This window comes from Callithrix jacchus, chromosome 13, assembly GCF_049354715.1.
Source record: "Callithrix jacchus isolate 240 chromosome 13, calJac240_pri, whole genome shotgun sequence".
NCBI lineage: Eukaryota > Metazoa > Chordata > Mammalia > Primates > Cebidae > Callithrix > Callithrix jacchus.
In genome coordinates this window covers 16,291,752-16,318,383 of record NC_133514.1, presented here as the reverse complement: position 1 = coordinate 16,318,383, position 26,632 = coordinate 16,291,752, and the positions used below count along the sequence as shown (strand labels likewise).

Below are 26,632 nucleotides of genomic sequence, written 5' to 3'. Positions count from 1 at the left end.
TTCCCGGGAGCGCTGCTGGGAAAGTCGCCCAGGGTGTGGGGACTCCGAGTAGTTCCAAGTGCCGCTGAGCTTCGGGACCGTAATCCCGCGCCTGCATCCCAAGCTCAGGCACTTCACACCGGAGAAACGTCAACGCGAGGGGGGCGCGCCTGCTGCTCATTTGGGGCCGCAGCCCTGTGGCTTGCCCCCGTTCGCCCAGCGCGAGTTTCACCCTGGAGTAGGTGGCCAGCCCGGGTCGGCACAGGGAGTGGCGCTCATGGTCCCAGTGCTTTCTGGCCTCCCTTTTCGTAGGTTCTTCTCAGACGCCCGTAAGTGAGGAGTTGGGGGTGGAAAGCCGCCCTCCCCTCTTTCCTCCAGGGACTGGGATCTTGATGACAGTTGTGAATTGGATGGAAACTAGAGTCGCGGTGTGGAGGTGATGGAAGGGACAGGAAGTTGTGGCATGGGAAGGGGGCGGCTGGCCCCTGGGGCTGTTTGTGCGCACTCATCCCTTAACGGAGCCTGTCTGGAGAGGGTGTAAGGCTGCCTTCCGGATCCTGAGTTTCATCCTGGAGACCAGAAAAGGACAGTTTATTAAGGAAACGGTGCCAGGTCCCGTGCTGGGCACTTGGCATTCAAAACAGCCGTGCTGGAGAGCCCCTGGCTTGTGCGCAGGGGTTGCTGGTGGTGGTGCTTTGGATCCCTAACAATGGATTTGCGGGGGTTTTGACCCAGGTGGAAAGTCAGGCTCCTTTAGCTTCTTATCAAGAAGTGAGGTTGTTGAGGTCCGGTGGGAAGACTTCTGCCCCGAGTCGGGTGATTACAATGGTAGTTAGACTGGGGTGATTCGCTACCATAAACACGACTGAGTGTGTTGAGAATTTTATCACTTCCTCTCAGGTCCATTCATCTGGCCTGTTTGTAATTTAATCTTTGACTTTATTCCCTTACCGAGGTCCTGTTTTTCCTCACTTCACTGGCCAATGAAGTGGAGTCTCAATTAAGAGATACGTAACGTGTCTAGGGGCTTTTCAACTCTGTAGCCAGGAGTCGCGGTTTTTTGGTTTTGCTTTGTTTTGTTTTTTAACAGCCTCATATTTGCTATATATTTTTTAGGTTGTGATCCTTTACATATTTATTATTATTCTTTGTTTTCCCTGAATTCAAAAAACATTTTCTTCTTTGCTCTTAGGTTACTTTTAGAATCTTAGTCTCTCCCATAGTTGCACCTCAGAAATGGGTAGAGATGTTGCTTCAGCCTCAGGGTTCTTTTCTTTTTTTCCTTTTCTATTTTTTTTTTTTTTTTTTGGTTGGTTTGGTTTTGAGTCTGGCTCTGTCGCCCAGACTGAAGAGCAGTGGCGCAATCTCGGCTTACTGCAACCTCCGCCTCTGCGTTCAAGCAATTCTCCTGTCTCAGCCTCCCGAGTAGCTGGGATTACGGGCTTGCATCACCACACCTGGGTAATTTTTGTATTTTTAGTAGAAACAGGTTTTGCCATGTTGATCAGGCTAGTCTCAAAACTCCTGACCTCAGATGATCTGCCCGCCCTGGCCTCCCAAAGTGCTGGAACTACAGGCGTGAGCCAACTCACCTGGCCCCTAGGTGAAAGCATATTTAACAGTGCCTAAGAGCTGCAGAAATGTTATCAACTCTAATTTTAACAGGATTAAAAGTTCTTTCCAAAACTATTGAGTTGAGCTAATTGGTGTAAACATGTTTCAAAAACGTGGTTTTTCTTGCCATAGACCTAGGAGCAAGTATAATACGTTTTAAATTTTTTGTTTTTATGTTCTGGAGTCAGTTTACTGCATCACTTATCAGTCAAGAAGAACATTTGGGCCAGGTGCAGTGACTCATGTCTGTAATCCCAACAATTTGAGTGGGAGAGGCAGGAGGATTCCTTGAGCCCAAGAGTTCGAGACCAGCAAGGCAACATAGCAAAACTCCCATCTTTACAATAAATATGAAAAAAATGTAGCTGGGTGTGGTTATCTGTGCCTGTGGTTCTAGCTACTGAGGAGGCTGAAGTGGGAGGATCGCTTGAGCCTGGGAGGTTGAGGTTGCAGTGAGCCACCGTCACGACACTGCACTCCAGCCTGGGTGATATTATGAGACCCTATCACAGAAATATATAATTTTATGTATATATAATTACATAATGTATGTATCTATAATATACATATATGCATAATTATATATTATATACATGTACCACCATATATAACATATATTTTTATATGTATATAAAATGTATATACATATATTTTTTATACACACACATATATATGGAAATGTGTGTGTATATACAGTGTGTGTGTGGGGGGAGGTAAAATATTTGGATTGCATTGCTAGGGCCTAGGTGTTAGGCAAATTGTCCCAGGATATAATGCGGAACACTTATTTCACCAGGCATAGATTCTGGTTGCTCAGGGTTTGACAAAAGGACCCATAGTTAGGATAAATTAACTGAAGAGAGAAATCTCTGTTGCTTATTCCTAAAACTCACTGTTGTTTATGTCACCTCCTTGCTTACATTTATGTCACCTCCCTGCTTGGAAGCCTCTCATGGTCAGCAGGATAAAGTCTGAGCGTAACTTCCAAGGTTCCTCTAATCTGGTTCAACCTGTCTTCATCAGCATTCTCTCTCAAGGCTTCTTTCGCTGCCCTTCCCACTGTTGGGCAATGTACCCTGTGGAGTCCCTCCTTCGGGACTTTGCTCCCATTGTGCTTGGCCCTGCCAGGAGTGCCCTCCCAACCCTGCCTGGGACAACTTACCTTTCCTTGAGGGTGCAAATCCATTCCTACTCCCTCCTTCAGATTTGCTATTTGTCAGAATGTCCCAAACCTTCAGGCTCCTGGACTGTGCCATCCTTGGGTTCGGTGAATCAGACCATTATGGTTTTTATCCCTAGCACTCAAGAGGTGTACCCGGTATAAGTTGGTGCATTCAATCTGCTTGTCCTTGAGGCTGGGGTGCCGATCTAAATCACACTGACTTAGCTTCTCTGCTGATTGAAAGCCGTTGTTTCTTTTTGTTCGTTTGTTTGTTTTTGAGACAGTCTCACTCTGTCACTCAGGCTGGAGTGCAGTCTCAGGATCTTGGCTCACTACAACAACCACCTCCTGGGTTCAAGTGATTCTCCCGCTACAGCCTCCCGAGTAGCTGGGACTACAGGCATGCCACCATGCCCGGCTAATTTTTGTATTTTTAGTAGAGACGAGAGTTTCACCGTGTTAGCCAGGATGCTCTTAACCTCCTGCCCTCGTGATCTGTGCGCCTTGGCCTCCCAAAGTGCTGGGATTACAGGTGTGAGCCACCATGCCCAGCCGAATGCTCTTCTTTTCATTTCTTTTTTCCTGTTAGGCATGACATCTCAGTCACCCCAGTATGAGTTTTGTTTTGTTTGGTTAGATGGAGGAAGCGAGAGTGTCCACTCTGTCTTTATCTCTGCAAGTAAGAGAATGAGATATTCTGCTGAGAAAAGAAGGAAGCGTGGAGCAGACTTGCTTAAATATAATTGGGAAAATTGGCTTGTTGGACTTTTCTGAGTGTCTGCTGGTCAGGTTTGGTTTCTGAGTGAAGGAACCATAGGCCAGTCATTTGGAAGCATTTGGATGACTCAGAGCTTGCTATGACTTTGCCTGTTGTGCTCTAAGAGGAGTGTGCCTCTGCAAAGCTACTCTGTGTGAGAATAGAGTGTTGGACTCAGTTTGAATGGTGCCTGCTGAAGCTGGAAGTCACTCCTGTCATATTTTATCTTGGTGCCACTATTGGCTGTTCCTGATATATCCTAGACGTTTCTACAGGGACTGAAATGCAGCCTGTCTGGGCTTTCTTAGTTTTTCAACAGCACTGTTGGCTCAGGGTTTAGCATTAAGTGGCCTCAGTGGTCTCTGTGTGTCATCAAGTGAGGTGACCCATCCATTTGATTCTTTAAATTTATGGTCCTCTAGCATGAAGTGCTCAGTGGTAAGTGTTCTTTCCTGGAGACATGAAAAATGTGCTCCCCCCCCCCCCATCTTTTTTCTTTGTTCTCTCTCTCTCTCTCATTCTCTCTCTCTTTCTTCTTGAGCATATGAAGGTATTAAACACTTTAAAGCAAACTTTAGTGATAAATATCCAGGATAGTCTTCTAATTATCAAAACATTTATTTTTAAGTTTGCTTTTACACAAGCCGTTTATATAAAGAGCTGCTCCAGATTAGGTTGACTATGGAGTCTTTGCAAAGTTTTTTTTTCTTTTCTTTCCTTTTTTGAGACAGGGTCTCACTCCATAGCCCAGACTGGGGCGTGCTAGGATCATAGCTGACTGCAAACTCCCACCTCAGCCTTCCAAGTTGCTGCAACTGCAGGTGTGCACCACCATGCCTGGCTTAAGATTTGATTTTTTTGTTTCAGTTTTAAAACAATATTTTTAAAGATGAGGTCTCACTATGTTGTCCAGGCTAGTCTGGAACTCCTGACCTCAAGGCATCCTCCAGCCTTTAGCCTCCCAGTTGCTGGGATTACAGGGGTGAGCCATGAGCCTGGCTGATTTTTTTTTTTTTTTCTTTTCTTCTGAGACAGTGTCTTGCTCTGTCACCCAGGATAAAGTGCACTGGCACAATCGTGGCTCACTGCAGCCTCAACTTCCTGGGCTCAAGTGATCCTCCAGCCTCAGCCCCCTGAGCAGCTGAGACTACAGGTGTGTGCCACCACACTGAGCTGATTTTCGTATTTTTTTTTGTAGAGACAGAGTTTCACCATGTTGCCCAGGCTGGTCTGGAACTCCTAAGCTCACACAGCCTTTTTGCCTCAGCCTTCCAAAGTGCTGGGATGACAGGCCTGAGCTACCACACCTGGCCTGATTCTTTGAAAAAGTAGCTCATTGTTGCATGTTGGGATTTGTGATCACATATATTTTAATGATGTAACAAAAGGTAGTTTTGGGAAATATTAATAGTTGCTTTCACTGTTAGCTCTTCAACTGTTTACTTGTTTAAAGCTCTTTAGTTGTTTAAATGTATCTAATTTCACAGAGTAGAACTTTGAACGTTGGTTTAATACTGACTGCAGCCTTGTAGTTTTTGTTTGTTTGTTTTTTGAGACAAGAGTCTCACTCTGTCACCCAGGCTGGAGTGCAGTGGTGTGGTCTCAGCTCACTGCCACCTCCGCCTCCTGGATTCAAGTGGTTATCCTGCCTCAGCCTCCCGAGTAGCTGGGATTACAGGTGCGCACCACCATGACCAGCTAATTTTTGTATTTTTAATAGAGATGGGGTTTCACCATGTAGGCCAGGCTGCTCTGGAACTCCTGATCTCAGATGATCCACCCTCCTTGGCCTCCCGAAGTGCTGGGATTATAGGTGTGAGCCACTGTGCCTGGCCCAGACACATGCTCTTTGTTAATGCCCTCAGGTATGTGGTTTCCCATCTATGGACATCTTCTCCGCTGTGGACATCATATTCCATATACTGTAACTGGAGTGGTAGAACTGGGAGCAGTTTTAGGGAGTAAGCATCCTCTCCTTTTAAAGAGAGGAACTTTGGTGCCTGCAGAGGTTAAGTGAATTGCTTAACACCAAGGGCTCTTGTCTTTCTGGTCACAAGTATCCTTGGCAATTTGGGTAAGCCAGTTAACCCCTTTCTCAGAATGTTTGTCAATGCCTGAAGTATGCTACAAAGTCCTAAGTCATTGTAGAAATAAAGTAAAAAAAGAATGAAAAATGAAAATGGCTGTACTCAAGTATAGGGGTGAAGATGTTTTTCAAAGTTCATGATACTGCAATATATGTACTTCTTTATTAATGCATAAAGCACCAAGATCTAGTGACAGATCAATAACTACCATAATTTTGAATTAGTAATGAGCATACATGATTTTTCAAGATATCTGCAGTAACCATAATATGATATAAAAATCCCTATGAATTTTATTTTGTTTTACTTTATTTTTGAGATGAGTCTCACACTGTCACTCAGGCCTGAGTGCAGTGGTGTGATCTTGGCTCACTGCAACCTCCACCTCCACTCTTCAAGCTATTCTCCTGCCTCAGCCTCCCAAGTAGCTGGGGTTACAGGCACGCGCCAGCATGCCCAGCTAATTTTTTGTATTTTTAGTAGAGATGGGGTTTCACCATATTGGCCAGGCTGGTCTTGAACTCCTGACCTTGTGATCTGCCTGCCTCGGCCTCCCAAAGTGCTGGGATTACAGGCATGAGCCACTGCACCCAGGCTCTGTGATTTTTATTGGTGACAGTATCATGGGCACTACTAGTGTAACTGTGATTTATTGCTTACAGTCACAATTAAAGTAAGTGCTGAATGTCAGAAAATAGAGATGTAACTTTTTTTCTGATTTAAGTCCCAGGATCTTGATTTGACAGATTAAGTATCCTTGGCTGAGGATCACATAGCTAATTAGTTACAGCACCATCTGGGCAACACGGTGATGCTTGTTGACCCTCTCTTTACACATAACACTGTGCCGGATATTATACAATTATAAGGACCTGAAGAAGGCCTGGCCTTAATGTGTTCGCGTTTCAACAACATTGAGGCTAAGAACACAAGGAAAAGATCATTAATATTCATTGAGAAATTTCCTTGTGAGGTACTGTTCAGAACCCTTTAATTTAGTATGTTCCAGGGACATGTGGGGTCTTGGAGACACGTTCGAGGCAGGGGGTCCATAAAATGAAAACTTTCTTTTTGCAATAATACTAAGACATTATTGGCCTGTTTACATTCTCATTCTCTCATTACCGTCTTGTGGAGTTTTCCAGAGGCTTTGCAAAGTGCTGTGTGGCCACAGATCGAATGCAGAGGCGGCTATAAAAATCCACCTGCCTATAGTGAAGTCAGACATTAAAGAAATGAGACATTCTCAGCAAACTGACACAAGAACAGAAAATGAAACACCGCATATTCTCACTCATAGGCGGGTGATGAAAGATGAGAACACATGGACACAGAGAGGGGAGTACTAAACACTGGGGTCTATTGGGGGGAAAAGGGGCGGGCCAGTGGGAGGGGGAGGTGGGGAGGGATAGCCTGGGGAGAAATGCCAAATGTGGGTGAAGGGGAGAAAGCAAACAAAACACACTGCCATGTGTGTACCTATGCACTGTATTGCATGCTCTGCACATGTACCCCAAAACCTAAAATGCAATAATAATAAATAAATAAATAAATAAATAAATGAGAAGGCAGAGCGTCACTTCACTCACTCTCAGCGAGGAACTTGTGCAGGAGTATTGGTTTTGAGGTTCCATATACATTTTAATGAGTAGGTGAATTTGCAAATATGGAGTCTGTCAGCAATGAGGACCTACTGTATTTCCATAAAAAGATAATTGAAGCCAGGTGTGGTGGCTCATGCCTGTAATCTCAGCACTTTCAGAGGCTGAGGTGGGGTGGATCACCTATGGTCAGGAATTCAAGACCAGCCTGGCCAACATGGTGAAACCTTGTTTCTACTAAAAATACAAGAAAAATTAGCCAGGCATGGCAATGCATGCCTGTAACCACAGCTACTAGGGAAGCTGAGGTGGGAGAATTGTTCGAGCCCAGGATGTGGAGGTTGCAGTGAGCCAAGATCACATCACTGCACTCCAGCCTGGGTGACAGAGCCAGACTCTGTCTCAAAAAAAAAAAAAAAAAAAAAAAGAGAGAAAATTGAAAATGGAATCACTTCCTTTCCCAATGTGTCTTTGTTCTCAGATTGGATGCAGTTGACTTTATTTTTGGAAACATTTTCTTCGCCAGACTTTTGATCCTGTTTCTCCATGGTTTTCCTCCCATATCACCACCCTCCCTCCTCCCTGCCTTCCCTCTGCTTTGCCAGAACTTGAAGTCTTACCATAGCCTGGCTGCTTTTGTGTCTCCTTTATCTACCTGCTACCAGGTGATCTCGTCCCGGCCCTGGCCCTCATTTCCATCCATTTGCCGCAGCCTTCTGCATTTCTAACCCCAGACCCCTTCCCTGTGCTTCAGAATCACATCCAGCTGTGCACTGGGCCTCTTCCAGTGGCTTGCTTTTCTTTTCTTTCTTTATTTTATTGTATTTGGGCTCTGGGGTACGTGTGCACGTCCTACATCCTGCAGGATTGTTGCATAGGTACATACATGCCATGGTGGTTTGCTGTCTCCATCCCCCCGACCCTCCATTGCCTACATCAGGCATTTCTCTCGGTGTTATCCCTTCCCATTCTCCCCGCCCACGGCTGTCCCCCAGTCCCTTCCCCTCCACCCCCCCACCTAGCACTGTGAGTATTGTTCCCTTCCCTGTGCCTTCCCAGTTGTTCTCATTTTTCATCACCCACCTATGAATGAAAGCATGCAGTGTTTGGTTTTCTGTTCTTGTGTCAGTTTGCTGAGATTGATGGTTCCTAAGTTCATCCATGTCTCTACAAAGGACACAAACTCATCTTTCTTTATGGCTGCATAGTATTCTACGGTGTATATGTGCCACATTTTTTTTTTGTCCAGTCTATCATTGATGGGCATTTGGGTTGGTTCCAGGTCTTTGCTTTCATAAACAGCACTGCAGTGAACATTCGGGAGCCCCACTGGCTTTCTTAACAGGCAGTCCCTGCTTCCAGAATGGAAGTTTGGATGCTCTCTAACCCAAGACATGCACTTCCCCCGTTCTTTGCTCTCTGCCCAATGGCCTATGCAGAACACTAGGAATCACCCCACATTCCATCTGTCATCAAGTTCATTCTGTCCTTCCTCCAAAATATGTCCTGAGATGACCACTCTTGTGTTTCCATTTCAATGCAAGCTTGCATTAGCTTCCACAGGACTACTGCAGTGATTTTTTTTTTTGGAGACAGAGTCTTGCTCTGTCGTCCAGGTTGAAGTATAGGGGTGCAATCTTGGCTCACTGCAACCTCCGCCTCCTGGATTCAAGTGATTCTCCTGCCTCAACCTCCCAAGTAGCTGGGACTAAAGGTATACATCACTCCACCCGGCTAATTTTTGCATTTTTAGTAGATACGGGGTTTCACCATGTTGGCCAGGCTGGTCTTGAACTCCTGACCTCAAGTGAGCCACCTGCCTTGGCCTCCCAAAGTGCTGGTATCACAGGCATGAGCCACCACACCCAGCTGCAATGGTCTTCTAACTAGAGTCCTTACCACCTTTTTTTTTTTTAGATGAGGGTCTTGCTTTGTTGTCCAGTCTGGTCTTGAACTCCTGGCCTCAAATGATTCTCCCTCCTTAACCTCACAAAGTGCTGGAATTCCAGTCATGAACCACCAAGCCCAGACAAGAGGAACTTTCTAAAGGCAAGAACCTGACATTGACACACCCCTGCTTTCCCCTTGCAGTTGGGATGGCACCAAAGTTCCTGGTCATACCCTCTAGGCCCTGTGGGATCAGACATGCTGCCTACCTCTTTCCCTCCCTAACTTCCAGCCACACCAGCTTCATTTCTGGTTTTTGAACTTGCCAAGCTCACTTTGACTCAGGACCTTGGCACTTGCTCCTCCCTCTTGTGGAATGTGTTTCCCTAGAGCTTTAGATATCCAGTTCTTTGGTTGTATTTAGGTCTTCCTCCAGATATATCCTGCTTAGAGAGAGGCTTCTCTGAGAAGTACCCTAGCTGTATGATCCCGCCTCCTTGTCGACACCTCAGAATGTCTAGCCCTTTTCCTTTATTTATTCATTAGTGTTTACTGTGTGTCTCCCATACTAGAATGTAAAGTTATGAGGACACAAACTCTTATTTGTTTGGGATTTTTTTTGTTTTGTTTTTTTGAGACAGAGTCTCCCTCTATTGGCCAGGCTGGAGTGCAGTGGCACAATCTCAGCTTACTGCAATTTCTGCCTCCTGGGTTCAAGTGATTCTCCTGCCTCAGCCTCCCAAGTAGATGGGATTACAGGTACGTGCCACCATGCCCGGCTAGTTTTTGTATTTTTTAAATTAGAGACGAGGTTTTGCCATATTGGTCTGGAACCCCTGACCTTGTGATCCGCCCACCGCCTCAGCCTTCCAGAGTGCTGGGATTACAGGCGTGAGCCGCCTCGCCTGGCCACACAAACTCTCTTTCATCAGTGTGCCCAGCCCCTGGATCATAGTGAGTGCTCAGTAAATATATACCGTATGAACACATGAATGCTGACCCGTCATCTATTTAAGTTTATCTTGCTTGCCATCAGCAGGATTTTGCCCACACTTTGGAAAATACCGCTGTATGTGTGCTTCCTATGAGAGAAACATCAAAGGCATACAGAAAAGGACATTCAAGTAATGAAGAAAGTAGATTTAATAAGCTACATGTGCAAAAGATAACATGAGTCGTGGGGGGTGGGAGAGGACTTAGAATCCTCAATGTTGCAGTATCTGATGGACGAGATGGGATTTGCTTTTTTATTTTTTGATTATTACTTATGGAGGCTTCATGGAGGAAGGGGCATTGCAGACTTGGGTACCTGGAAAGAAAATGCTTCTGCATGGTGGTCACGTGGTTTGGGAGTTTCTGAGTCATTGGATTGGTGCTTGTGCTGAGCACGTGAATTGGAGAGGAAGGAAGGTACAGTCTCATGGAAGAAACAAAATGTTTAGATTCATCTGTTATTTCCCCTTTCCAATACGAGGAGTTGAGATTCCTTACAAAAACACCTATGTACTGTACACTCAATAATAAAAGAAGAAAATCTGAGTGATCACAAGTAATTTGGAGAAGAAGAAAAAGTAGTTTAGAGTACTGGCGAGGGGCTTGGAAGCCATGGTTACTCAAACATCAGTCTGGCTACATTTTTCTTGTGGCCATGGCTGCCATATAGCCATCATGTTAGCTGAAAATATAAATTAATTTGTATTTTCTCCTCATCTAAGTTTCAAGAGAAAAATCAGTGGGGTTTGAGTATAAGGAATCAAATATCATTGTACTTAATTTTACTGTAAAGCAGTTTTTCTAACTTCTAGCTTATTTCCAGCAGTATTCAGTGCAGTGACATTATAATTATAATTCAATGCATATAAAAGATTTTAGTACTTTCAAAAGAATGAAAAAAACGAATGATCTAGTTCTTGGGAATGAGTTGTAGCAGAACTGAACCATGTGTCTGTGGTCCAGGAATACATAGTTTGTTCTTCACTAAATATTTCAGCTGGGTGAGGTGGTTCATACCTGTAATCCCAGCACTTTAGGAGGCTGAGGCTGGAGGATTGCTTGAGCTCAGGAGTTTGAGACCATCCTGGGCAATATACTGAGACCATGTCTATTATTTAAAAAAAAAAATCAGTAGAAGGAAAAATCGTTTTTTCCTTCCTCAAATAGGTAGAATCACCAGGAATATGCCTATTCTCTGTGTGGACATTAAAGGACATGATAAGTCCTTTGGGAATCCTTTGACTGATTTATACATCTCAGGAATAATGGGGTTTTTATTGTCAGGCTTTAAAAAACTATATTTTGAGAAATTATTTTGAGGCAGAGATGTGGATGAGCATGCTAATTGTATTTTTCCAAGTAATGTTTGGGCCATGTCCTCTCAGAGCCCGGGCTCACTCAAACGATTGTCTGAATGCTGGCAGCCACTTCCTAAGCAGGAGACAGAAGTGGGCTTTGTCTGTCACAATGCTCTGTGCCGTTGCAAAGCCACTGTTGTTCGAATGGGTTCACGACCATTATCCACCTTTTTCCAAATGTGCCGTTTGCTCTCACATTTCCAAAGCTGATTAAACCCTGTTGCTGTCCACCGCAGATGACAGTTGGACCAAAGATGCCCTCTCTCTAAGGATGGTGAGAGTGTGTGTTTGTTTTTTTTTTTTTTTTTGAGATGGAGTCTTGTTCTGTCGCCAGGCTGGAGTGCAGTGGCACAATCTCGGCCCCCTGCAACTTTCCCCTCCTGGGTTCAAGCGATTCTCCTGACTCACCCTCTGAAGTAGCTGGGACTACAGGTACACGCCACAATGCCCAGCTAATTTTTGTATTTTTAGTAGAGACAGAGTTTCACCACATTGGCCAGGATGGTCTCCGTCTCCTGACCTTGTGAACTGCCCACGTTGGCCTCCAAAAGTGCTGGGATTACGGGCATGAACCTCACCATGCCTGTGTCTTTGTCTTTTAAAACAGCTTGAGGGAAGGAAATCACAGTGGAGACTAATTCCCTCTTGAAAATAACTCCTTGCTGACTCAGCCAGGGTGCATTAGAATGCACCCTCCTGACGGGTTTGTTAGCTGTATACCTGTAACAAGTTGCATCGTATTTGATTTGTTCTTTCTGTGAGCCTGGAACAATGCGGCTCTCATGACCCAATCTTCCCTGCCAGAGACCAGTTTTAAGACTTAACTCATGGCTGGACATGGCAGCTCACACCTGTGATCCCAGCACTTTGGGAGGCTGAGCTGGGTAGATTACCTGAGGTCAGGAGTTTGAGACCAGCCTGGCCAGCGTGGTGAAACACCATCTTGACTAAAAATACAAAAATTAGCTAGGCGTGGTAGTGTGTGCTCATAATCCCAGCTATGCAGGAGGCTGAGGCACGAAAATCACTCCATCTCAAAAAAAACCCAAAAAACAAAAAAAAAAAACTAAGTCATAAATAAGACTCAATTGTCAAAAATCTAACAGTTTTGACCTCTTGTATGTAGAATCAGAAGCTACTAAGAGCTGGAGTTTGTAAGCATCACCTCTTGGCTAACACCCTTGTTTTATCAGAAGAAAAAAAGCCTCATAGGTATCAGATGACTTATCTGAAAGTCACACAGCTAGTAGCAAATTTTTGTTTCCACTTGTTGTTTTCTAGCTGCTCTCTTTCTCTTTATTTACAACTCCGGAGAGAGCAGTTTGTTAATCAGATCTCCTTAAACGTTCCAAGAGTAAACTCTTCCCTCTCCATCCAAAGGGGAAGATGCCTGTGTCCCCCTGGGTTTTTTTCCAGGTGGAAGTTTTATTATAAGGAAGGTTCAGCTGTTAAATATCTTCCCCTTTTTAAGAGTTCTGAGAAGGAAGTATGTTTGGGGACGTTTGAGCCTGCAAAGTGGAAGTGACACTATGGGTTCCACGGTTTGGCCGCTAACTTCTCATGTGGTTTCAGACCTTAGCACTGTGGTATGGACATGATATCAGTTGCAGAATTAATAAGTAATGTGGCATTGTCACTACATCACAGGCATATTTGAGAATGAACATCATCAGGGGTGAAGAAAGGGGCATGTATTTCTAATAAAGGATTATAATAGTAACCTGGAAGTGAGAGAACATTTCTACTTTTTCAGACCTGTATTTCAAAGAAAATTGTGAGGCCATGTTCTGAAGACTTAGGAAAAGTTTGAGTAAGCGCCTTCTCCTTCAGCTTCCATTTCTGCTCTATTCTCTCTTTTTTTTTTTTTTGAGTTGGAATCTCGCTCTGTCACCCAGGCTGGAGTGCAGTGGCACCATCTCCGCTCACTGCAACCTCCACCTCCCATGTTCAAGCGATTCTCCTGAGGATCAGGCAAGCTCCCAAGTAGCTGGGATTACAGGCGTTTGCCACCACACGCAGCTGATTTTTGTATTTTATTAGAGATGGAGTTTCACCATATTGGCCAAGCCAGTCTCAAACTGCTGACCTCACATGATCTTCCCGCCTCAGCCTCCCAAAGTGTTGGGATCACAGGTGGTGAGCCACCATGCCCAGCCGACTTCTGCTCTGTTCTGTTTGCTGGGGGCAGACAGCTTTACCATAAAGGAGTAGATGCAGCCTCTTCTCATGGAGAGACTACCACTGTCATTCTCCATCGGAAGCAAACTCTTGAAATGGGGCAATATCTACCTACATGGAACAGAGGTGCTAGTGCTGGGCTTTGAGCTTCTTTCAGAGCAGAAATAGCAAGCTGCCCTTGTTGTTTACCATAAGCAGAGAAGGCCTATCTATCCTATTGTGATGCCATGATTTGTTTTAGATTATGAATTTGCAATGGTAATATATACTTTCGGTCAGTGGATACGGGAAGCATCGTTACACATTTGAAGTCTTTTATAAAAGAATCCTAAGGACTAAAAATGCTGGGAACTTTGGTGTAACTGCAATGATAATGTGCTGTATCTTACCATAACACTTAGGAGTTCATTGTGGCTTGACAATTCCGATTAAAATTGGGATAACCTCTATCATGTATTGATTTAAATTAAAAATGTACATACCCTTTGACTTAGCAATTCCATTTATTGGAGTTTATCCTACAAATATACTCCACATATGGGGAATTATACATGGACAAGGTTATTCATTACAGCATTATTTATGCCAAAAACATGGACACTTGTAAGTGTTGACTAATTGGGGATGGATTTAGTAATTTATAGCACATGCATACAATGGAAAACTATACAGCCATTAAAAAGAATCTGGCTCAGTGATGGACAAAGTGTTGACAAAGGTGATAGTGGCATGTAGTGGTTGAAGGCTAATCTTTTCAAAAAATGGTACTGAGTTGTTATGAATACTGAACAAAATGTGTCAGGACCCCGCTTAATACCACGTAAACCATTGATTCTAGCTGTATGAAAGATAACACAGCGAAAGCTCTTTTTTTTTTTTTTTTTTTTTTGAGATGGAGTTTCACTCTTGTTACCCAGGCTGGAGTGCAATGGTGCGATCTCTTTTTTTTTTTTTTGAGACAGAGTCTCTCTTTGTCACCCAGAATGGAGTGCAGTGACATGATCTTGGCTCACCGAAACCTCCGCCTCCTGGGTTCAGGCAATTCTCCTGCCTCAGCCTCCTGAGTAGCTGGGATTACAGGCACGCACCACCGTGCCCAGCTAATTTTTTGTATTTTTTTAGTAGAGATGAGGTTTCACCATGTTGACCAGGATGGTCTCGATCTCTTGAGCTCGTGATCCACCCGCCTCGGCCTCCCAAAGTGCTGGGATTACAGGCGTGAGCCACCACGCCCGGCCCAGTGAAAGCTCTTAGGAGAAAACGTAAGAGCACATCTTCAGGACCTTAAAATAGACCATCTATAATTTAATATATTTTGCTTTCTGCCATTCAGTTAATTCCTTATAACCATCTCTTTGTTAATCATCAAAAACCAAATCCAAGATGTTCCGTCAGTAAAGGGCAATATAAAATATTTCTCTGCTGGTCTCATCTCTTTATAATCCTCATTTTTAAAGCTTGTAGAATTACACTTATTAATTGTAGTGTAAATTTGTTGGTTGTTTAAGTATCTAAATGGCTATTTCATGGTGAATAAACCATTAGCCTCTGGCTTCGTTTACTCTCTCTGTTCGAAGATAATAAAGTATGATGTAATTGTGTTAGTTTGATAAGGTAATTCTTAGTCCCATGGTATATAAAACCCTTGGTCTAGCATTACATAAAACAAAGTATTTCAGTAATGCGAACATTTAAATATAATTATATGTATAGTCCAACAGTATCACTAATATTACATGCTTTTTAAAAAATATATCTGAAGCCAGGCTTGGTGGCTCACGCCTGTAATCCCAGCACTTTGGGAGGCCGAGGCGGGTGGATCACGAGCTCAAGAGATCGAGACCATCCTGGTCAACATGGTGAAACCCTGTCTCTACTAAAAATACAAAAAAATTAGCCAGGCATGGTGGCATGCGCCTGTAGTCCTACCTACTTGGGAGGCTGAGGCAGGAGAATTGCTTGAACCTGGGAGGTGGAGGTTGCAGTGAGCCAAGATCATGTCACTGCACTCCATTCTGGGTGACAAAGAGAGACTGTCTCAAAAAAAAAAAAAGAATATATACACACACACACACACACACATACATATATATACACGCACACACACACACTTATATATGTGTGTGTGTGTGTGTGTTACCGAAGGAGATTGGGATACAGATGTTGACTTGTTCAGAGCAAGGGGTTAAGCTGACATGAGAACACTGGGTACTGATTTCACTCCTGCAGGCTGTGGAGCCAGGCAGCCAAACCATGCTTGAAATCGGAATCGTGAAGCAGATGCAAGAGCCATTGGCTGCAGAGTGAAGTTTTGGAGAGTAGCTGCTTGTGGCTGGGATTTTTGAAGTGCAGGTCTCCTAACTTTTATTACTCTTTGCCTTGTGAAGTCATAGAAGGCTGTAAGCCAAGTAGGAAGGTAGGAATAAGATTAGCACACTTCCTGGTACAGCGGGCAGTACCTGATCACTATCTGAAAGTTTGCTCAGTGGCAGCCTCCCTTACAGTACCCTTGCTAGCAATCAGGTGGCTTTGTTTGCAGAGCAGGGCTGATTACCAAGTAGTTAATATTGGTTGGCTCAGAACCTGTCCTCAAAGTTCAGAATAGATTTGAGTATATTTTTAATTTAGAGCCTCATGACCAGAAATGGTCTTATTGTGCAAGAATCTTCCATCTTCCTGGAAAAAAATATATATGTATTTCTTTTTGAGAGAAATACATATATATATTTCTCACTCTGTCATTTAGGCGGGAGTGCAGTGGTACCATATCAGCTCACTGCAACCACTTGCCTCCTAGGTTCAAGTGATTCTCATTCCTCAGCCTTGCTAGTAGCTGGGATTAAAGGTGTGTGCCACCAGACCCAGGTAATTTTTGTATTTTTAGAAGAGATGGGGTTTTGCCATGTTGGCCAGGCTGGTCTTGAACTCCTGGCCTCAAGCAATCCATCCACCTTGGCCTCCCAAAGTGTTGGCATTGCAGATGTGAGCCACTGTGCCTGCCTCTGGAAAATATTTGAATTCCCAGGGATCTCTGGGTGTTGATACTGTTGCTTTCTGATCCTGTTCTTTTGGGGTGATGCCTACTCACTGGCTTAGAACAGCCTGGGATCCTAAGAGGAATGAATGAATGAATGAATGCACACACAACAAATTAACATGAATGTTCTGAGTCACGCCACCTTGAGTGTGAATCCTCATTCACTGCAGCTAACTTACATCACTGCTCTGAGGAAGCCCGTGTTCACTGAGCACCTTCTATGTTCCAGGGACTCGCTGAGCTGGATGGTGGTGAGGATCACACAGTAGTACCCCCTTATCCTAAAGGGATGCCTGCAACTGCGGATAATGTGTGTGTGAATTGTACGATGCTTCTTCTATGCAAATATATCTAGGATAAGGCTGAATTTCTATATTAGGCACAGTAAGAGGTTATCGACAATAACTTAACAATAAAAAAGAACAATCAAAACAATGTGCCAGTATTACCACTCTTGCACTTTGGGGTCATGATAAGGGTGACCTGAACATCACTGCAATACCCCAGCAGTTTATTTTTGGAATGTTTTATTTAATATTTTTAGACCTTGGGTACCTGAAGCCATGTCACACAGGGGACACTGGGAGATATGTAAGATAGAGTCTATAGAAACACATGTAGAAGCAGGAGGCAGGGCTTCATAATGCTGCTTTCCTTTTCTTTGGCTTGATAAGAGTGCTGCAAAATACATCTCCATTGTTATGAATTCATGGACGTGTGACCCGTAGCTCTTGGTCAGCTATTTCTTGTCTTACCACCCAGATTATCGTAGAATCCGAGGACAGGCATCCATTGAGGACAGAATCCTGAATGACTATCTTATGTGCCTGAAAGCCTGCCTCAGATCCAAAAAGACTAATGTCTTCTCGAATTAAAGAGTTGCTTGCATATAGAATATCCTGGCATCACTTTTCAGGAGATCCTTACATGGCTTGGCAGAGGGTAGCATCCAGTTTCTCTTTGGCAGAATTAGAGTTGCTGCTCAAGATTGTTTTCAAATTGTTTGATAGCTTCAGGGAGGTCCTCTGGTGAGCTCACAAATTCAGAACTGGTTTGAGGCTACAGAAGCATTCTTTTCATGTTTGAGCTGTGATTTAAGCCAAGAGCCTTGGAAATTTTGAATCTATCTTATATTTTCTTTCCTGAATGAGAAATGGGTATACTTGCTCAGCTCTGATTTTGACAACATGACTTATTTCAAAAACAAATACTCACTCTGTAAAGCAAACCCTGTATCCCCCTCCTCTGGTGGCATTTGATTCGGATACAATGTGGTGGCATGGGGATAGATTTTAGACCACGAAAAGAGAGAGCCTCTCTTGTGTGCCCAAAAGACTCATTTTTAAAGATCAGATTGGAGTCTGTCAGGGAGGTCGTATGGACATACAGATTTTTACTTTTATTCACTTCCCCCCCTTTACTTTTGGTTTAATTTCATTTAGGGTCCAAAGTACAAAATTCCATGTTGGGGAGACATGAGCTAACAGTTGTAAAACATTAGGAAAAGTACAGCATCTCAGTGGTCCTGTCTTCCTAAAATTGCTCCTATCAAAAAATACAGATAGAGGAAATAGAAATATCTAAAATCAAACATATGTTGATTTGTCTTAGATATCTTTATCTTCTTGCATTTATCAGCAGCCTTGAGTGACAGTGTTTTATACTTTTGGAAGATTAGAGGGTTGGTTTGTTTTTCCTGCAGAAATAATTACTTATAGCATGTTTGTCTGCCTCAGTTCTTAGAATTCTTTGCCAATTTTTTTAATAGCATGTGCTTTGATGAAGCTTCAGGAATTATCGACTTCATAGAAGTCACTTGTTTTAGGGGCATTTAGGTTTTTGGAGGATAGCACATGGAGTGAAACTAATAGAGATGTATTGATACCAGGATTAGGAAGTTAGGTTTGTATTTCAATCTCTGTTACAGTGGCAACCATGTGGTTTGACTCTCTTTAGCTTAGTTTTTGCATCTGCAAAGCAGAGATAATATTTTCTTTTACCTCCTAGATTCTCAGTGTGACGAATTTTCAGTTGTTGAAAATTTCTGCAAATGAATTAAACAGTGCCTGTAAGGCCACACTGACGGACTAAAAACTGCTAAGATCTAAAGTTGACATGCCATTGAACTTTCTGGCTGAAGACTTACTCAGGAGGCTTTGTCTGCTGAAGCTTTGGTGCAAAGAACCTCATTACTTTATGGCCAGATTTTCTTCCCATGCCAATGGTAAGCCAGTAGTTTTCCTGCTGACTTCTTGGTGGCTTTCATATACTCTTCAGACTGGCTAAGTCATACATAATAGGAAGAACTAATTTTCTCCACCTGAGCCTGAACTTGTGATCTTTTTCATCTGGTTTGCGGTTCTCAGATTTCCCCAAATCTCTCAGTCATCTTTCCCGAAGTATTTAAAAAGAGACTGGTTTTAACAGGGTGCTATGGACTGAATTATATCCTTTGCAAATTCCTGTATTGAAGCTTCAGCCTCCAGTGTGATGGTATTTGGAGGTGGGACCTTTGGGAGATAATTAGGTTTAGATGAGGTTGTGGTGGGGCCCTCATGAGAGGATTAGAGCTTTTTATGAAAAAATTTTTTAAAATTTCTTTTATTAAAAAATTAATAAAAGTACAGGCAGGGTCTCATTATGTTGGCCAGGTTGGTCTTGAACTCCTGGCCTCAAGCAATCCTCCTGCCTCAGCCTCCCAAAATGCTAGGATTACAGATGTGAGCCACCGTGCCTGGTTTCTTCTCTTCTTTTATAAGAAGAGAGCTCTCTCATGTGTTCTCTCTCTCTCTTTCTCTTTCTGTGCCATGTGAAGATACAATGAGAGGGTGGCCATCTATAAGCCAGGAAGAGAGTCCTCACCAGAAACTGACTGTGATGGTAGCTTGATATTGGACTTCCAGTCTCCAAACCTCTGAGAAAACACATTTCTGCTACTTAAGCCACACAGTCTGTGGCATTTTGTTATGGCAGCCTGAGCTGATTGAGACACAGGGAGTTGAATGTTATTTGAAACATGAGCCCACTGTTGCCAGATCAAAGTTTAATCTCTGTGGTTGAACCCTTGATTTCCCCCACTCTTTTACAGGCATTTGAATCTACTGAAAGTAACTCATGCGCACATCAGATACATGCCTTTAGCAACTTTTGAAAATCCTGCTATTGCTGATTCAGTTTTCTGGGCCCAAATCAGTTTGGGAACTCATGAGTTTGCAGGTCTAGAATTGCAGGTGTGGGAAGGGGAAAGACACGTGGATGGGTTACTGGAGGCTCGTGCAAATACATGCTCTGTGTTCATTCTTTACCTATTTACCAGGTATCTGAGTATCAGGTATACGCTCAGCACTTGGACTACTCAGAGATAATACTGTTACACACTTAACTGATACTTCTCTTAAAAATTAAGAGAAGTGGACACAAATTCTGTCTGTGGGAAGTTTATAATGAATTAAAAGACCCAATGTATAAAGCCATAAATAACTCCAGGGAAAGGAAGGCTGAACATGAAAAAAAGTTGCAAAAAAGTCCAGTTGGGGTTATGGGAGTTTAGAGAAGCTCAGGTTATTCTAATTGAGAGAGTTGGGGAAGCTTCCGGGAATAAGTCCACCTTATAGGGATGGACATTGGCTTTAGGAAGGCTGAGGACCTGACACAGCATGAGCCCTGGCTCTGACACAGGTACTTTTGCCAAGTAGATAATGAGGAAGTTGTCCATTCTGGCTGAAGCAAAGAGTGGGTGAAGCAGAAAAGCGGAAAATGATATAGATTGTGTCAGATTGTGGAAAGACGTGTTTCCCTTGATTTTTTTTTCTTCCTCTTTAAGCATTCGTGCTGCAATGGTGTGCTGGTAAACTAGCTCTCTAGAGTGGGAGAAAAAAAACCTGAATTTGTAGCATTTGCCAATATCTGTGGTATAAATACTCCCACAGGGGCCAATTTCAGACTAGCAGTGGATTAACAGATAGCTCACAGAATTCTTGAAAATTTAACATGTGGCCCTCACAAACTAGTACAAGTTTGTCCAGCATTCTGTGACAAACCTGGACTAGTTTCTACATGACAGATAGTTACAGTACCTGCCTGCCCACAGAAGCCTGGACAGAAGACCCGGGTAAGGCCTAGGTAGCCTTGTTTTATACCATCTAAGATTCCTATGGCCATCACTGATTGTCCATGGGTGGACACACTACCCAGAGGCCATTCCATAACCTGGGCAATGACATATGGTTTGACCCAAAGAAATAGTGCTCAATCAGGTTCCTTCTCTTGGAAGTTTGAATGGAGGAATCCCAATACATTTTGCCATAGGTGCAAAAGCTAAAAGGATGTCATCTGGGAGTTGAGTCAGTGTCAATCTAAAGTCATGTGAAAGCCAACGTTATGAATGGAAACCACAAGGAAGCTAAAAAGGCTGGTTAATAGAGAGAGGGGAGCAGATGTGGAGAAACCCTGCAGCCCTATAGTGGCCCCTGTATTTAGCAGCTCTCCAAGTCCAGGTGTAAAACATCCCTTTTCTGAGGCAACTTGAGTGAGTCTCTGTTCCTTGCAATACAATGGCGTCACTGAAAAAGTTTATGTGGCAACTTAGGGTACTTAGCAGCGCTTTCTGTGAATGCAGGCATATCTCCTCCTAGAGCAGATCACTTTATTGATTGACCGTAAGATTCATGGTCAATCAATAAAGCAATGGTTCATGAAGTTTGATGAAAGAAGTTTAAGGAAAGATGCCACTGCCATTGCATAGAAGTGCAAGGTGAGGCAGCAAGTGCTGATGTAAAAGCTGCAGCACGTTATCCAGAAGATCTAGTGAAGATGTTGATGAAAGTGGTTACACTAACAGTGTGTTTTAAGTGTAGATGAAACAGCCTTCTATTGTAAGAAGATGCTTTCTAGGACTTTCATATCTAGAGAGAAGTCAGTAATGGGCATCAAAGAATAGGCTGACCCTCCTGTTAGGGGCTAATGCAGCTGGTGACTTTCAGTTGAAACCTGTGGTCATTCACCATTCTGAAAAGCTAAGGGCCCTTAAGAATTATACTAAATCTACTCTGCCTATGCTCTATAAATAGAATAGTAAAGTCTGGATGACAGTACATCTGCAGACCATCTGCATGGTTTACTGAATATTTTAAACCTACTGTTGAGACCTACAGCTGAGAAAAAGAAGATTCCTGTCAAGATATTACTGCTCATTGACAATGCACCAGGTCACCCAAGGGCTTTGATGGAGTTGTATAAGGAGATGAATGTTTTCATGCCTGCCGATACAACATCAATACTACAGCCCATGGATCAAAGGATAATTTTGACTTTCAAGTCTGGTTATTTAAAAGAATACATTTCATGAAACTGTGGCTGCCATAGTCGTTACTTTGATGGTTCTAGGTATGGTAAATTAAAAACCTTCTGGAAAGAATTGCTCATTCTAGATGCCACTAAGAATATTGGCGATTCATGGGAGGAGGTCAAAAAATCAATATTGGTAAGAGGATAGAAGAAATTAATTCCAGTTCTCATGGATGACTGGGAGGGCTTCAAGGCTTCAGTGAAGGACATCACTGAAGATGTTGTGGAAATGGCAAGAGAACTAGAATTAGAAGTGGAGCCTGAAGATGTGACTGAATCGCTGCAATCTCATGATAAAATTTGAGCAGATAAGAGTTGTTTCTTATCAATGAGTAAAGAAAGTGGTTTCTTGCAATGGACTCTATCTTGGTGAAGGTGCTGTGGACACTGTTGAAATGACAACCAAGGATTTAGAATAATCCATATACTTAGTTGACAAAGCAGTGGCAAAGTGTGAGAGGATTGATTCCAAATTTGAAAGAAGTCATACTGTGGGTGAAATGCTATCAAATAGCATCACATGCTATAGAGGAATATTTTGTGAAAGGAAGTATCAGTCAATCTGGCAAACTTAATTGCTGTCTTCTTTTAAGAAGTTGCCACAGCTGCCCCAACCTTCAGCAGTTGCCACCGTGATCCGTGAGCTGTTATTGACATCAAAACAAGACCCTTCACCAGCATAAAATTAGGAGTCCTTGAAGGCTCAGTTGAGCATATGCATTTTTTTAGCAATAAAATATTTTCAAATTAAGGTCTGTAAACTTTTTAGACATAATGCTATTACACGCTTAATTGACTGTAGTGTAGACATAAGTGTTATAGGCACTGGAGAACCGAAAAATTTGTGTGATTAGCTTTACTGCAATATTTGCTTTATTGCACAGTCTGGAACCAAACCCATAGTATCTCTTAGGTATGCCTGTACAGCAGATTTCTTAAGAGTAGAGGACAAATCACATGCATCTGATTGAGGTTAAAATATGCCCCTGACCTTCGTTTCTTTGCCTTCCTTCCCTCCCTGCACTCCTTCCAAATGGCTTGTGATTATTATTTTTTCATTCTTTTCATTCCAGCAGAGCTGGTTTGGAATTCATGCTACTGAAAGAATAGCCAGTAGGAAAATGTGGTGGGGTGATGTTTTGTTGGCATTTACCATTACAGAAAATCACAAGAAAATGGGAGCCATTAGCAGCAGGGAAAGGAAAATGAGTTCTTTATCTGTGGAGGGCATCTGGTGGGGAGGGTCTGTGACGATGCCGGGGGTGCATGGCTCTAGTATGAAATGCCATTTGAAGGAGGCTCAGAGCACATTTGCGCCTTCATCCCTGTCTGATGTTCTCACCACACGCAAGTTTGTGAATAATTAAATTGTTAGGAAGGGGAAAGTCATGTGTGGTGGTTCTTGCCTGAGGCTTAGGCAGACACACAATGAGGTCGTTACTTTGGGAGGCCAGTGGTCCAGGATGCCAGTCTGGCAGTGCCAGGGAAGGATCCTTCCTTTCAATATGCAAATATTGTGAGGAAATGGGGTGGAGGCAAGAGACCACTTAGAAATCAGCACATGTGAATTCTGCTTCAAACTCTGCCACTAACCAGCCGTTTGCCCTTCCAGAAGTTGCTTCTTCATCTATAATGAAGGATGTTGCCAAGAGGATTTTAACTTTTTAAGAGATAAAGCTCCTTTGAGACTGTAATGAAAGCTGTGGATTCTTTCCACAGAAAATGGTGCATGTGTGTCGAAGACATTTCACATACAACTTTAGCAAGTTTACAAATCTTTGGGGACTCAAGGATCCCAGCTTAAGAAGTAGTTTTGCATGAGATAGTGTCTGAGGTTTTTTTGTATCTCTACAATTGCATTTTTCTGAGACATTGGATCTTAGAAGGAACCCAGAATGTCAGGTGGGCTCTCACTTCTACCCTCAACAACAGGCAAGCCTGCCCTGCCAGCATTTCATGCAGAAGGTGCAGGCAACGTGGGAGACTCATGTGTTTTCCTCAGAAGACTCCATAGTTCTTTTTTGTTAGAGACAGGGTCTCAGTCTCACTCTGTCATCTAGACTAGGGTGCAGTGGTTCCATCATAGCTCACTGCAGCCTTGAACTCCTGGGCTCAAGTGATCCTCCTGCCTCAGCCTCTTGAGCTGCTGGGACTACAGGTGCGTGCCACCATGCCCAGCTAATTACATAGGGTAGAGATGGGGCTTCACTATTTTGCCCAGGCAAGTCTTGAACTCTTGGCCTCATGTGATCCTCCTGCCTTGGCCTCCCAAAGGGCTGAGATTACAGGCATGAGGCACTGCACCTGGCCCTCTGTAACCTCTTGATGTGTTCATCCTAAGTGGGAAGAAACAGATAATAAATGCAAAGTATGTATAGCATGATGTGAATGATCAAGGCTTTGAAAACATTGATAAAGCACAGTGATACCGTAGACGGTGATGGGGCAGTGCTGTCATCGAGTTAGGGTGGTCAGATAAGGGCTCTGAAGAGGGGACATGTGGGAAAAGATGTGAATAAAAGAGAGATTGAGGCTGGCTGGGTGTGGTGGCTCATACCTGTCATCCTAGCATTTTGGGAGGCCGAGGTAGGTGGATCACTTGAGGCCAGGAGTTCAAGACCATCCTGGCCAACATGAAGAAACCCCATCTCTACTAAAAAATACAAAAATTAGCCGAGTGTGGTGGCACGCACCTGTAATTCCAGCTACCTGGGAGACTGAGGCACAAGAATTGTTTGAGCCTGGGAGATGGAGGTTGTACCACTGAACTCCAGCCTGCACTACTGCACTTCAGCCTGGGCTACAGAGCAAGACTCTGTCTCTTGAAAAAAAAAAAAAAAGAGGGATTGAGCCATGCAAATCTAAAATAAGAGCATTATGTTCCTGGAGCTGAATGAGGGGAGAGGGAAGGGCAGGTAGGAAATCGGTTTGAGATATTGGCAGAGCTGGAGTGGGGGTAGTTCTGTGTCTACTGGAAAAGCAGTTGTCTAGACTCAAGTAACATCTAATAATAAAGGTTATTCATGAGCCACCCATTCATTTCGTAGTCTTGGTTCATTACCAGCAGTGGGTTGCTTTAATAAGACAGTGGTCCTCAAACCTGGTTGTGTCAACAGCACCTGGATAGCCTGCTTTCTAGAGAACCATTGGAATCAGTTATCCCTGTCTTTAGGGAGCTTAACAGTGGAGCATAGGGGATAGGATTATGTCTCAGTTATTTTATTCACATAGGAGAATTGCTGGTTTCAAAAGAGAAGCACAGAAAGTGCCAAATAGTTTCAGAAGAGGAAGTAAGTACTTTCTATTGGAAAGGTCAGGAAGGCCCCAGGGAACAAGGACAGTTTTATCACCCATGCAATGGGGATGTTATTAGATCCTCCCAAAGCATTGGAAGGACGAAGTGTATGAGAACCTAGAAAGCTTTCCACCCGGGGCCTGGCACACACCTAATAAGTGTTCTATAAAATGTAGGTGAGTATTTGACTGGGGTCTTAAAGAAGGGTTAGGATTTCTGAAATATAAAATGCTATTTATGGCCAGACACAGTGGCTCATGCCTGTAACCCCAACACTTTGGGAGGCTGAGGTGGGAGGATCACTTGAGCTCAGGAGTTTAAGAGCAGCCTGGGTAACATTAGTGAGACCACAGCTCTGCAAAAAATGAAAAAAATTAGCCTGGGGCAGTGGCTCATGCCTGTGGTCCCAGCTACTCTGGAGGCTGAGGCAGGAGGATCTCTTGAGCCCAGGAGTTTGAGAGCAGCCTGGACAACATAGTGAGACTGCAGCTCTGCAGAAAATGAAAAAAATTAGCCTGGGGCAGTGGCTCATGCCTGTGGTCCCAGCTACTCTGGGGGCTGAGGCAGGAGGATCACTTGAGCCCAAGAAGTCAGGGCTACAGTGAGCTACAATCACGCCAGTGCACTCTAGCTTAGGCAACAGAGCAATAACCTATCTCAATAAATGAATGAATGAATGCTGTCTGTATAGTTTATCATCCAGATTTTTTAAAATATAGTTTCCATCTAAAGAACTATTCAAATCAAAGCAGCCAGCTATTTTTTTTAAATCTGGCTATTAGCTTTATGAATAGTCTTAATTAACAAGAGGATAAAGATTTTTTCCAAATCTAAATCCGTCTGTATAACCTTGTTCAGGAAACATTCTGTTCTTGACTTTGGCTTGTGTTTAATCTGATACATTTAAACTGTCTGTGTTATTTATTACTTCATTAATCGGAGCAGCTTTTAAGGACCAACTGTGGGCCAACATTGTGCTAAGGGCCATGGGCAGGTTTTGTGTGGGGGCCTGAAAGAGCTTACATTCTAGTCGGGGAAATAAGAAGTCTACACAAAAGTCAGATTATGTTGAGTCTTCATTATGTGGGTACCACCTAGGAAGAGGACTGGATGTACCTCTGCTTACAACATCTGGATCTCATTTCACTTGCAAAGTCTGTTTTGAAAGGAAATATCCAGATGTGTCACATGACTGTGACCAATTCATCTGAAGTAATTAGAGAGTGTCTGAATAATTTTATTTCGATGTTTGCAAGAGAGAGGGTCGAAAACGCCTTGATGCTGGACTAGAGGAAAACCTTGGCAGGGGAGCTCTGTGACAGGACAGCTTGATTCTAG

The 26,632-nt window shown here is 43.4% G+C and overlaps 1 protein-coding gene across 6 annotated transcripts in view; it reads left to right on the top strand.

Moving 5' to 3' along the window:
- The window catches only part of DOCK5 (dedicator of cytokinesis 5), a 219,064-nt gene that overhangs the window by 538 nt on the left and 191,894 nt on the right, over positions 1–26,632 (top strand). For 2 of the 6 annotated variants that reach the window (XM_035269991.3, XM_078347199.1), the window contains exon 1: positions 15–308. The exons of the other annotated variants lie outside the window; for them this stretch is intronic. In XM_035269991.3, the coding sequence (XP_035125882.1) occupies positions 257–308 (52 nt within the window). In that variant the 5' untranslated portion in view covers positions 15–256. Of the gene's footprint in view, positions 1–14; positions 309–26,632 lie in introns of those variants that run through there. 6 annotated transcript variants of the gene reach the window in all.